The sequence below is a fragment of the Thunnus maccoyii genome, chromosome 24, assembly GCF_910596095.1.
Source record: "Thunnus maccoyii chromosome 24, fThuMac1.1, whole genome shotgun sequence".
NCBI classification, from domain to species: Eukaryota; Metazoa; Chordata; class Actinopteri; order Scombriformes; family Scombridae; genus Thunnus; species Thunnus maccoyii.
In genome coordinates, this window is record NC_056556.1 from 9994031 (window position 1) to 10008189 (window position 14159).

Here is a 14159-nt window from a genome sequence, read left to right on the forward strand (position 1 = left end):
CTGTTTTAGCTGCCATCTGAAATAATTAAGTCGGACAGCTGTTTAAAGCAATAAAATAAACCCTTTGCAATACTATAAAAACCTCAGGCCACAAGCTTAAGCCATTAAATAAATATAAACAATTAAACTGGGGATGAGGCTTTGCCAAGACACATCATCCAATCTGCTCACTTTTTTTTTTCAAATAAGAAAAAGTAGAGTGTCAGCTGAATGCTTTAAATGTAAAAAATCTGTGTTTTTCAGGCTTTTATGCCAAAGGAAGAAGTCTGACTGTAGAAAGAGCAAACGCCAGTAGATTGGCTGAGGATTGCTACTTCACGTATGCGAGTGCTCTTTGGACCCAAGGACATATGATGACACTAAAAAAAAAGACTTATGCTTTGTGATCAATAAGTCATAACCAAAAAATACCAAGGCACACTGCTTTCCAAAAGTTAAAAAGCATTTAATAAACGGGCTTAGCGCCTACGTGTTTCAACTCACAGTCTTCTTCAGGGCCGGGGTGAGTTGAAATGCGTAGGCGTTTATTAAAAGGCTTTTTTTAATTTTTTGCAGAGCAGTACGCCTTGGTATTTTTTGGTTATGACTTATTGATCACAAAGCAAAGTCTAACCTTTCTCGCTTTTTTTTTTTTTTTTGGGTTGGGGGTAGCTTGACGGTTAGTCCTGTAACCAAAAGGTCAGAAATAAATGCTAAAACGTGCCCGCAGACACCTCTTCTTCCCGTTAAAGTGTCCTTGAATGAGACCCAGAACTCGCTGCTAATCACTGTGGATAAGAGCATCAATTAAACGCTAGAAATGCAGACTGTTGGTGTTGCACAAAACCTGCTTTCACCTTAATACGTTCCGGCATTAAATCAAGAGCCCCGATTACTCTTTAATGTGTCTATGATATAAAATAAAAAGGCAAGCTGTCTCAACCGGCTACATAATGATCTGTCTCTGACGTGCCAAGGAACCGACACTCTGCCCTCCTCTTCTTCTTCTTATCGTTGCGTCCGATTTGAGGGGGGGGGGGGGGGGGGGGGGGGGGGGGGGGGCGAATCACATGTTTGGGATAAGTCTGTGAATAAATTAGCGGCTGAAGGTGAGAGGAAGGTGAGGCGAGGGCTCGTGAGAAAAAACCCTGATGAGCACATCGGCGCTCTGGCTGGCGCGCTTCCATCCTTTTTTTTTTTTTTTTTGGCCTTTCAATCAAGGTTTGGGGGATAGGGGATTGAGTGGGTGGGGAAGGCGGCTCAAAGTAACCCTCCCACCCACACACACACAAACACACAAAACCCTTGTGGCTCGATCGACCGGAGATGTGAGACTTTTTCCTTTTTTCCCCCCTTTTGACTCTTAAGAGCTTCAGGATACCTTTCGTTTTATGAGGAGTTCTGCCCCCGTGATGTGGAAGCGGACTGGGCATGCGTGTGACTGTGTGTTTGCTGACATTTGAGAGGATGTGTATGTTTTAATGCCTGTGTGTGTGTGTGTGTGTGTGCGTGTGTACACATGGGGCTGTGAATGGGGCTGATTGAGGCCGGGCCTCCCTGGCCGGGCTGTGCGTCACTGGCTTCCACCTGAGTGGTCCTGCAGCCCTACCACAGGCCAGACGGCCCTTCAGACAGCATCGCTCATCCCTGAACATCACAAAACAGACCCGAGAGATGAGACTCAGTAGTCTCACAAGAGGAAAAAGGACAGTAAGATACTAAAGTTCATATATATACTACTTCTGACCTGCTGTTTTAATACGATGTGAAATGTATCTGTCCTGAAGCATCTGAAGGTCTAAAACTCATCAAACTAAAAGTCTAAGATATTGGTGAATGATTAAAAAAAGAATAGACAGAAAGAGAGGAAAGGGAAGGGGGAGAGGAAAGAGAGAAAATGAGGAGGAAGACAGGAAGACGGCGAGGAAGTAAGAGAGGAGAAGGACAGAAAATAGAGACGTCAGGAAGAGAGGAAAGAAGCAAGGAGGGATGAAAAGAAAGACGGAAGATTAGAAGCAGGGAAAGAGGGTGAGGAAGGAGGAGAGGAAAGAAGCGAGAAAAGAAGGGAGACAGGAGGAGAGTGCGTAAGAGAAGAAGAAAAGAAGGAGGATGAGAAGAAATGAAAGAAGAGAAGACAGGAAGAGAAGAAAAAGAAAGACAAGAGGAGGGAAAGAAGGAAGAAGGGAGAAAAAAGAGAAGGGAGAGAAGAGAGGACAAAATTAAGACAAAAGGGAAGAAGGGAGGAACGAAGAAAGACAGGACAGAAGGGATAAAAGAAAAAAGGAAGGATGACAGTAAGGAGGAGAGAGAGAAAAGAAAGGAAACAGGCAGAAAGGAAAGAATGAAGAAAGGAAGACATGAAGGATGAGGGGAAAAAAAGAGGAGGGCAGGAAGAAGGGAAAAGAAGAAAGAAGGCCAAAAGTGAGGATGAAGGAAAAAAGAAGGATGGAAAGGTTGGAGAGAAGGAAGAGAAGAGAGACGGGAGGACAAAGTAAGTAAGAAAGAGGGCAGAAAGGAGAGGACGAAGGACGAGAAAGTAAGCGAGAAAAGAAGGAGGAGAATAAACAAGGACAGGAAGTAAGAAAGAAAGTAGACAGGAAGGCAGTAAGAAAGGATGAGAGGAAAGAACAAAGACAGAAAGAGACGAGACGAGCGAGGAGTAAAGAAATAAAAAAAAAGAAAAGAAAAGACCTCCAGCATGAATCAGCTTGCAAATGAGAAAAAAAAAACTGCATTGAAACTAATGTAATCCTGCACGTTTCAATCTAATCTCCTTCCCCCACAATCCATTTTTAGACATCCTGAAAAAAATAAGTAGTTCAGCTGTTACAATTCATAATAAAACAGTGATACTCTTAAAAAAAAACAAACACAAGAATATTTTTATATGATATTTCATCCCCACAGGACTACTCCGGTGCTCTCAGGAGCCTCCGTGTATTAAAGCTTCAGAGTGTGGGCGTGCTGATCTAGATTCACTTTGTATTTCCAGGTCACTACCAAACCGGCTCGATATGAGATCCCAGCTGGATCTGCAGTTCGAGATGTAGAGCGATCCTGACTCGAAACACAACAAATCACGTCCCTTGAAAGATTTTGCTTCTCGTATTGAAGCTTCTTCTTGAACGTACACGATATATATATATATTTGATCTTGAAAGTAGGACTACGGCGGTAGCGGGTTACGTAAGACGTCTGAAGACATCCTTATATTGCTGTTATCCATCTCTGAAGTTGAAGTAAATGGAGCCAAAGTGCCTTCTTGTTCTGTACTCGCCCAGCGAAGTGATTTAAAACCGAGAGAGCCGCTCTCTCTGCTGGTGAGTTTGAGGCCGTTAATGAAGAATCCCGTGGCAGACGATATTAGGAGCTATGAGCAAAGTTTTAAATAGGTTTGGACCTCGGGTCTGCTGGTTTGATGTTGGACTGATGGAGGAGTTAAATGAAAATGTTCTCTTGTTCTTCTGTGCAGCGTTTCCTGGCTGCTGTTGGACTGCAGCTTTAATGACTGATGATGCTATTTTTCCTTGAGAATAAACTATACTCTCGCTGTAATGAATCTTTCGGGAGGCTGTATGTCTACAGGCATCATTTCTGTTGCGATGTGAACATGAGAAGTACATTTTTATTCAAGTTTGAATTGAGGACATATACGCATATTAAACAAACCTTAAATCATATGTTATATCTTGCTTATCTAGACGCCAAAGATCTTAGTATTCCTCCTCAGGACGTTGAGGTTTAGCAGACTGTGAGATGTTTGTGATTTAGGAGAAACATAAATTGAGTTGCATTTTCTTCTGTACTGTTCTTATTATACTATATTTCCTGAAATGACTCACAAAAACCCTGAAATATTCTTCCTGTGTGCAGATGGTCAGATGGTTGTTTAATTTTGATGTGTTAAATTTGCTAACTTAGCCTGAAAAAGGAGGCAAAACTCACTATTTTATTAGGATTCACTCTAAATTCTGCAGTAAATGTTTTTGTCAGTGATTTATACATTTCATGAAAGTATGAAAATCTGATTTGAAACATTCTCTGAGTTGCTTTTCTTTATGTTTGCCGTATCGTTTCCAATATTCTGTTCATAAATCCTTCAGAAATGCGAATGATATATACCTTGATGTGTTCCTGGAGCTGGGCCTCGTGCTGACGGGACAGCTGCTCGTGCTGCCGCTGGAACTCGGCGATGAGGATCTGCCGTTGGATCTGCTGCTTCTGCTTCAGGGTCAGCAGCTCCTGTTGTAGCTGCTGTTCCCTCACGGAGGAGCACGGCGAAACCTGCCCGCTTCCTCCCAGGGAGCCCGTGGATTGCTGACCTGGCGGGGAGAGCGAGGACACCTGCTGCTGCTGCTGCTGCTGCTGCTGCTGCTGCTGCTGCTGTTGGTGCTGGTGATGGTCCACGCGCAGGTCCATGGGGATGGCGGCTGGAGGGAGACGCAGGGGCAGCGCCGAGTTGATGTCCACTGCGGGGACGGAGAGGAGAAGAAGAGTTGTGATCACACACTTTGGAGAAGGTGCATCTGTCCTTTAAATGATTTGTTCCTACGTATCTGACAGACGTCACAAAGACGAAAAACGGAACATAGTATGTGTCATCTCAACACTCAAGGACACGCTGAACACATCATGACAATATTTTCTTATATGTGAGGATTTTTTACTGAAGGGAAGCATCCTCTTACAGCTTCTCAATGAGTTTAATTCACTTCAGCTCCTGGCTTATTTTTAGCAACATCAAAACAAGTGAAATAAAGCACAAAGTTTTCTTACAGTCATTGAGTATCTTAGTTGACATCAATGTTTTTCATTGACAAAAGACTCCTGATGAATAAAGTGCTTTCACTGTGATTAAGCCATTCATCGGTCAGTTCATACTTCTTGTTTGAAATGTAAGAAAAGCAAGAAAATACAAAAAGGAGACAGGAGCAAAGCGTATTGTAAAGCTACAGTAAGAGAAGATACCGTGTAAACATATCTTCCTGTGCATCACAAGGTGTTAGTTACTACGAGTGCGAGAAAAGAGACGTCGTGCGGCTGAATCAGATTTAATCAAAGCTCTGAAATGTTATTTAATGCGTCTACCTGCTCGGGGATGCAGGATGGAACGCACACACACACACACACACAAAAAAAAAAAGATGCCTGTTGGCGTCACACTGCGGGGATATATCAGCATCAAACGCTTTCAAAGGTTATTCAAAGCTTTAAATTCTCTCGTTTTCGCCAGCTGTCCTGCAGTTTTTGTCAGAAAAATACATTAGTGCATATAGTTAGAAACACTATGGTGTGTATATTAATTAAAAAACATTAATTAGGGTTGATTCGAATTAGCATTTGATAATAAAACACCTTTTTAGCCATGTGCAACTGAGATCAAAAATGTAGAATCTTTCATTTCTGGCAAAAGATAAGACACTAACCCTGACCTTTGACCTCCTGAAAGCTGGTCAGTCATAGCAGAATCTTCTTCCCCCACCACAAAAAAAAAAAACCTGCAGCACACACACACAGTCAGCGACCGATGCTGCAGTTGAAACCCGGCGACATCTGACAAAGATTGCATTGACCCTGAGAGGTGCAGACCTTGAGCCGGGCCAGCCACCCACAAATCACTGCACAGGAAGCCTTCCAATCACGCGGCTTCCTCCCCATTAAATCTGAATAAATAGGAGTCGATTGGCTGATTATTTACCTACATGTTTACAGAGAGCGCGGCGTGAGCCAGAGATACTTGCCTGGAACTTTGTGTTAATAAAGAGGCAAACACGCCATCAGTGGCACACTTAATAGCGGGGGTGCAGAGCCACTTACATAAGAAAAAAAAACACTGCGAGCATTATCCGATGAAAAAATCTACACTTTGAAGCACATATGTCTCAAATCCAGACAGAAAATGGGATGTTACGGTCGCCATCAATCCTTAGACGAACTTAAGTGTGAAAAAAAAACCCTTTTAAAGGAGGCTGCAATGATCATAAATACATGTACTTGTCAAATAGCCACTCAGGGCCCCTCTATGACAGACTGATTTGACGGATGACTGACAAAAATAGACACGTCGTTCTCCGAGGATTGCTCATACCTTTTCATTTTCAATTTTTTTTTGACACGAGACCAAGTATCCTGCATCTGTCGGGCTCCAACACAGACACACACACACGTACACACACACTCCTCAGATCTGATCTATCATTCGCTGAGACGTGCCACGTTTTGAAAAATAAAGCTATAAAGGCATTCGTAGAAAATTCCTTTAATGGATTGCAGACTTATCAAAAAGCTTGGAAAAGAGCTTTTTTTTTTTTCTTCTTTCTTCTGAACATCACTGTCAATGCAGGTGAGCGGTAATCGTGCATCCGAGTGGGGTTTTTTTTTATAAAGCCATATGGCGCGTTTGAAAACTGCACTTCCTCGTTCAGTGTTGTGCAGCAGGTGAAACGCACAACCCCCCTCTCCCTCCTCCCCCCTATACACACACACACACACCTAGCTATCGTCATCCAATGCCATAGGAGAACAGAGCAACAACATGCAACGGGTCCTCTGGGACCAGCATCATATGAGGGATGACAACAACATATGAGTCAGTAGTCGGCACAGGCTCAGTCGCTACGAGCTTTTAGCCGTTGGTGAATCTGACTAACGAGGTGCCCGATATTTTTAATTAAATGCAGTGCAGCCTCGCGTTTTTGGCTGTTCTCTGGCCCCCTTTTTTTGCTCATTTCAGAAGCGACCACGGTTACAGTTTGGCAGTCGATGAGACGAGAAGGAGAAGGAGAGAGAGAGAGAGAGAGGGCTCGTTAGTAAAGACTAAACTCCTACAGTCGTGAATCATCCTGCGCAGAAAGTTTTGCGATTTTTCATCAGGACACACACACACACACACAAAAAAAAAACAACAAAAATATAGAAAACTTTTTGTCTGTGGTGACATCTCAGGTTTTGAAATTCTAACTAACTTTTTTTTTTCTTTTTTTTTTGAGAAGTTGTCTTGCAGCTCGCAGCTACGGCATGATCTCACCTGGATGTATGAGTCACTTTGCAGTTTGAGATCCGCCAAACTATTAAGGAGTCTTCACTGACTTGCTGAGAGGAGAGAGGACTCCATATTAAGACTTCAGGGTCAGTTTAGAAGCTGACGTCAAAGGTAAACATGCACTGTGACCGCTGACGTACAGGTAGAAAAACCTTTTTGCTCTCGGCGAGTAGAAAGACACGAGAGGAAAGATGTGATTATGACTGAAAACTGCACTTGTCAAAGCGTTGCGACTCCAGTCTTGGCTAATGCGAATCCATAACTCACACACACACACACACTCCTGCCTGTACAAAATGTTCCTTCTACTGGTATTGAAGTCCCTGACACAAACACACAAACAGCCTCGCACTTATTGATGGTGACGCACGCGAAAAACACACAAACACACCTCGCATGGCATCGTTGTCGCCGGCGGTGCTAATTGCTCGCCGCACAAAAGAGGGAGATGCAGAAAGAGAGAGAGAAACAGAGAGAGAGAGAGGGAGAGAGAGAGAGAGGGGTGGGAATCGGTGGTGTCGTTAAACGTACCCATCAGTGCTCTCCTCCTCCTCCTCCTCTTTCTCAGCAGCTTCCTCTCCTCGTCCTCTTCACCTTATCGCCGCGCCTCCTCCTCCCTTCCTCCTTCAACTCTATCACGGCGAATGACAGTCGGCTCCCTTTCCCTGTTCATCTGACTTCTCTTCTCTCCACCTCCGTCACTTTTCGCTCAGCGTTCATCCCCTCTGCTGTTTTAACCTGATGGGCGTTTCTCTCTCTCTCTCTCTCTCTCTCTCTCTCTCTCTCTACTCCTTTCTCTCTCCTCCCCTCGTCCCTCGTTTGCCCAGTGGTGACATCACAGGGCAGTCTCAGGCATGCAGCCTGTTTATTCTGCAGCCCTCTGCTTTTCCAGGAACCAACGTCACACACACACTCACACACACACACACACACACACACAGAGCACTCACTCTGTCTCTCTCTCTCTCTCTCTCCTTACCCTCTCCGCTCTTTTCCTCGCTCAACCTGCTTTCCTTGCTTCCAAGGCCAAGGAAAACCCTGCACGCCGGTTGTAGTGCATCGAATATCTCTGCCTCCTTCTCCCACTCACTTGCAGGCGCCCCAGTCGGCTCCATGTCCCTTCTCTCTCTGCTTATAATAAGCTCTCTCTCTCTCGCTCGCTCTCTCGCTCTCTCTCGTGCGGTTTAATACTGTGTGCTCAAATTCCTGGCCTGGAATTTGCCTGCATTTCCCAAACAAATCAAACCACAAAATGGTTTCATGTGAAGCCGAGTAAGGACTTTCCCCGCAGGGAGGCTCCCGAGACATTTAAATATTGGAGGATCATAATAAAATTAGGGATTAGTATCAGATACGTTTGTTATTGTTGCTTTTTTAACCCAGTCATGCCTTTGATTGATTGTCTTTTTCTGATTTCGCTGCCTTTGTTTTATTGTCATAACATCACGTGGATCTTAATTTGACACTTTGCCGCTTGTGATTCATTAGATTTTCGATGTCACTGTGTAACCCTTCTGCAGCAAAGACATATTTCAGTCATAACATGTTCTAACTTATATTATCGGTGACACAAAGTCTGTGCGGTCCATTTTCAGGTGCATGCGTGCATTATGGATATTTATCAGGTTAAAGGTGAAATGATTAGTCAGTTGATTCATTAGATGATTTATTAATCTGCACATTTTGATCATCTATTAATTGTTTAAGTAATTTATCAAGCAAAAATACCAAAATTCTGATTGTTTCAGCTTCGGAAATGTAAAAATTTGCAGCTTTTCCTCATTTTCATTTATTGTAACCTGAATATTTTTGGGGCTTTTTGTGCAGCTGCGGCTCAGAGATCAGCGGAAGTGTTCTCGGGAAAGATACTGAACCTCAAATTGCTCCTGAAGGCCGTGCCATCGGTGTGTGTTCGAATGAGCGTTAGAAACTCCTCCTGATGAACAGGTTTGCACCTTGCATGGCAGCCTCTGCTATCAGTGTATGAATGTATATGTGAATGTTGTGCATGTAGTGCAAAGTGCTTTGAGTGGTTGGAAAAGTAGAAAATCGCTCTATAAGTGCAGTCCATTTACCATTTATCACGCTTTGGACTGTTCATTTAACAAAGCAAGCAATATGAATGTCACTTTGGGCTCCGGGAAACTATTTTACAGCGTTTTTTGGACCAAACTATTCATTGATTTATTGAGGAAATACTCAGCAGATTAATCAGTAATGAAAATAATCATTAGCTGCAGCACTATATGAGGTCAAACTCAATAAAAGGCAAGACAGTTGCAGTACAGTTCATTAAAAAACACCATTTTGCTTGAATGACTATCGAGAAACCAACATTAATAACCGGAATCATGCATGCATGCACACTGTTGAGCAGCTTATATATATATATATATAAAAAAAAACACGGCCAATGTGAAGCCTATCAGACTAACTTGGCTGCCACTTGACAAAGATAAACTCTGATATCAGCACATCTTTGTATACAAGCAGTGACGTCAAACCTGTACCTTGGTTTACTGATGTGCGCCAGATAGAAGACAATATGGGGGCACTTGCAGAAAACCAAAACAAAGACAAACGTGTCGTCTCGGGGGAGACCAGAGGAGCTCTTACACAACGTTACCTGGATCAACGCACGTCTGACGAGAGTTTGTCAGGACTGAAGGCACTGTCTCTAAATAAAGTTTCCTTCAGGATCTGAAGCCTGATTCAGATCAGACTTCAGAGAGAAAAAGAGAAAGACTAGAGACCTCGCATTTCTGCTCCTATCCTCTTCTTTCCTTTGAGTATTTTTGAAAGTTTCCTGAAGTTTGATGTGGAACATTTTTTAAGCATGAGAGGGAATCTCCACGACAGTTGCATATAATTCATGATTTGAACAACTCTTTGGAACCGCTCTCCATCTGAGAACTAGCAGGTTCCTCTCTTCGCTACCCTCCATCCTCCTGCTTCTTCTTCTTCGTGCCCTATCCTCCGGCCCAGCTCTGCGTCCTTCCCCAGTTCAGTAGCTCCCTCCCACCTTTCTCCCCTCCATCTCCCCGCAACAAATCACAATCTGTTTACAACCCCTCGGGCGCACTCCACAACTCTTCTGGCTCCAATTGCAGATCTATTTATACCAGACAATGCGGAGGGCTGGCGTCTCTGATTTGAGACTTGGTTCGTCGAGTGTATATCCCACGGTCTGACTGCCTGAACACCACACTCGTTAGGCTTAATAGATGTCATACTGAGCCAAGCAAAGCTGTTTAGAGCAGCCTCAGTAAAAATGTGGCTGAGATCTTTTCTTTTTCTTTAACCATGCAAAGAGATGACAAAAAGGAGACGATATTCTGCACAGGGTTTCACAGTGAATTTAGCAGCAGGGCGAGATGAGAGGCAACAAGTAGCACATCTGTTGATGGTGGAAAATAGCTGCGGTCGGTTTACTGATTGGTCTCTGAGGGTGGGTTGGGTGAACATCAGCCTACGTTACTTTCTCCCGCTGACTCTCAGCTGCTCTGAATTAGAGTTTTCCCTTCATGCAAGCCTCGGGAGAAGATAAGAGGCCGATTGTGATCTCGCTCTCCGAAATGGCACCGTGACCTCTTAAAAAAAAAAAAAAAAAAAAGCCGAGGCGGGACAGACGGAGAAGGGAAAAGAAACAGGGAGGGCGTGACGGAGGGACGTGTTGAGGTGCAGCGAGTTGTTCTGCCAAAAGCAAGCTTCGACTTGTCGCAGGCTCGGTGACATCATGCAACGGTCTGCAGCGTCGCAGCTTGAGAGGAAGGAGAGGGGTGAAAGGGAGGCAGAGACACAACATGGGAGACGTAGAGGGGGAAGACGTGCGAGGGTTGAGGGGCACTACGTGCAGAAGTCCATCTGAGTCTTTGGCCCGGGACTCGAGTCCTGAGTTTGCTCACGGAGGACTGAAAGATAGAACGACCTATGACTGTACTGATTAGGGAGAGGGAATGATGGGTTGTTTTCAGAGAGCAGAAATATGACGTGCACTGTATTGAGCTGTCTTTCTTGGGTGTTTGGATCCTTTCTTTATATATATATATAACTCTTCAAATACATAAAGGTAATAATTATCTTTTAAAAGGAAAATAGTGGAAAATGCCCACAAAAAAGCTGACTAACAGCTCAAAAACATGCAATTTATAATGATAGAACAGCGAGAAAAACAGTAAATCTTTGCATTTGAAGTCACTGTTTTGCATTTTTGCTTAATAAAAGAGTTCATTTTCTTTCAATCAACTTATTGTCTAAACATTAATCCAAACAGACTTCTACAAACTTATCATAAGGTCGAATGATCAGTTAAATAAATCCTGCTGAAGACTGAAGGTCAAGGTATCAAAAGAAGGAGTCACTAAGCAACAGCAACAACTGGTACTACTTAGTGTGAAGCCAGACTCAGGTGTTTTGCTTTGATTCGTGGAGGTCGCCCTGCAGGTGCAGCAAACCGCTGCTTTTTGCATTCCATCTGGATCTGACTACATGAAGCGTTCAGGACTTTAACCACGCAACACTTTAATTTTGCTTTCACTAGAAAAGTACTCCAAGCTGGAGGGCAGGGATGCCACGAAGTAGCGGAGTTAATGCTCTTGGACAGGTGCTTCGGTGAGGTCTGGGTCACACACACACACACACACACACACACATAAACATACACACACACACACTATCAACATAGAGGCCAAACGCTCCGTATCCAAGACAACAGATTTCGAGAATATCTGATGAAGTCACTCCAGTGAATTTCAATATTTTATCAGCCTAGCCGGAGGCACGCAGAAAAAAAAATCACCCCCGTCAACAACATGAGAGAACATGTGAAGCCTCGGTGAGGTTCGGGACGAAGATAAAAAAAAAAAAAGAAACTTAGTGGTTGTTTATTTATTTTTTCTGATGCAACAGGCTGGCTGAGCTCTGACACCTCGCTGAACCGCTTCACCTTCACCTGCTCGCTGCTGATCTGCCAGATCACAGACCACAGAAAAGCTGGAGAGCGGCGTGGTGAGTAAATGATGAATTGCACTTTTTTTTACTATTTTCATTATTCTTGAAGAGGAAAAAAAAATCCGAATCGTGCGCTGTGGTGAAAGAGTTTAAACGTGCTCATTATGGAATTAGATAATGCATTATGCATATATTACCTCAGACTCATTTCTCCTTCAGATTACCTCATCTCCTTCTGTGCCCCTTTTGGTTTCTGTACTCTCAGCTCCTTCCTCCTCCTCCTCCTCACTCCTATGATCTTCATTTTTAAAGCTATTGTAAATACAGTAAAACATTTGGTGATGTTTTGACTGCACCCCTGCACACAACTGACAGAATACTTGCAGCAGATGGGGATTCAGAGACAGTTTTTATTTATTTTTTTTCAATATTTTTGCTCACACCAGTACATAAGAAGTAGCTCAAAACCTGATTTATTTTTTTGGCTATCAAACTGTCTCAGGAATTTGCACCAAATGCATCACCGGGATGCACAACTGCTCATTTCGCTCTGTGTTTCTGGCAGGTTTTCCTCTTGAGAACAGTTTCACGTAATCTCACAAACAGCGCGCCTACATTCGGACCCGCTCGCTTTTCCATTCAACAAAATGGGCACTTGTGAGATAACTGCATAAACACAACATGCAGGAGTTGGCGTGGACTCTTCTCTAGACTTCCAGAAACCTGTCAGCTTTACAATGAGATGTTTGTGAGTTGATTATTTCTCCGGCGAAGGCTGTTCGAACGCGAGCTGAGCTTTTGCAGGTGAGATTATAATTGGGTTGAAACACACACACACACATCCTGAGAAGAACACACATGCATGCAAAGTCACGCGGGATGTGGTTAATAGTGAAATTACATAGGTGCACACACACACACACACACACACAGAGAGGCTTTGGTTTACAGAAGCTCATGCACACACACATACACAAACACATAGTGTCCAACCTGTTGGGATGTGGTTGAGCGCCGATGTCTTCAGAACCTCCAGCGGCTGCTCCTTTCCCAGGATCCCCTCTGTGGGAGAGAGAGAACACTCCGCTTCAAATATGGTCCGCAACATTGAGACGAGCTTCCAGCAACAAACCTGCTAATCAGGCAGTTAAGAGTCCGAGCCGAGCCGGCGGGCTTCAGGTCATCAGTACGGTGGCGAGCGCATGCCGCGGTGCCGCTAACGCCGCCCGAGCCACCGACTGATCCATGAGCCCGCTGAAAGAGCGAGCTGTGAATTCGCGGAGATCCCTTGGCTGCCGAGGTGCCCTAGAATCAGCTTGAAATGTGAGGGATACTGAGGGAGCAGCCTTCATCGGCTCGTGTGTGAGTTCGGTGTGCGAGAGGAGGGATGTTGGAGCTCGACTGATACTGCCTGTGCTCAGCATAGCAAATGTGGCTGGCAGCAGCGGCAGAGAGAGATGGGGAGGGGGGGGGGGGGGAGAGGAGAGGGGGGGGGGGGGATGGTGGAGAGGAGGAGAGGGAGGGAGAGAGGTAAAAATAGCTCACCCTTTTGTGTATAACAGCACATGCGGAGCGCGCACACACACACACAACGCACACACATGCAGACACAAAGACACACTGCACTCCTCTCCTGTGTGTGCGTGCGTGTGTGTGTGTGTGTATGCATGCGTGTCCGTGGGTGTGTGTGTGTGTGTGTGTGTGTGTGTGTGTGCAAGTGTGTAGGCTGTAATTATAGTGGCAACATGAAAAGGCTTTTGTAGCTGCCGAGCCCTGGGAAGACATGGCTATAAAAAGCAGAGCGACAGAGAGGGGTGGAGGAGGAGGAGGAGGAGGAGGAGGAGGAGGAGGAGAAGAAGGAGGAGGAGGAAGAGGACGCATCGGGTGGGGGGGGGGGGGGGGGGGGGGGGGGAGAGAGGGGGGAAGACAGAGGTAAGGAGGGGAGAGAGGAGAGGGAGGCGAGGAGGAGGATGAGGCGATGGAAAGATGGAGGAAAAACAACGAAACGGCGCAAAAAAAAAAGGGAGGAGAGGATGGAATTGACATGAATCGCAAGTGCACAAAAAGCTGACCCCCACACACATGTATATATATATATATATATATATATATATATATATATATATATATATATATATAAAATATGTATTTTTAGCTATTCATGAGCACCTGATCCATATATATTCTC

General features: G+C 44.5%; 2 protein-coding genes across 6 annotated transcripts in view; both read right to left on the reverse strand.

Moving 5' to 3' along the window:
• The window catches only part of LOC121891932 (nectin-2-like), a 933424-nt gene that overhangs the window by 235981 nt on the left and 683284 nt on the right, over window positions 1–14159 (reverse strand). The gene's annotated exons all lie outside the window — the stretch shown is intronic.
• Window positions 1–14159, reverse strand: part of LOC121891924 (histone deacetylase 4-like) — a 69132-nt gene that overhangs the window by 27615 nt on the left and 27358 nt on the right. For 2 of the 5 annotated variants that reach the window (XM_042404599.1, XM_042404600.1), the window contains 2 exons: window positions 12965–13033; window positions 4102–4448 (listed from right to left, as the gene is read on the reverse strand). In XM_042404599.1, coding sequence (XP_042260533.1) covers window positions 4102–4448; window positions 12965–13033 — 416 coding nt within the window. Of the gene's footprint in view, window positions 1–4101; window positions 4449–7552; window positions 7584–12964; window positions 13095–14159 lie in introns of those variants that run through there. The other 3 variants (XM_042404598.1, XM_042404602.1, XM_042404601.1) reach the window with 3 other exon arrangements.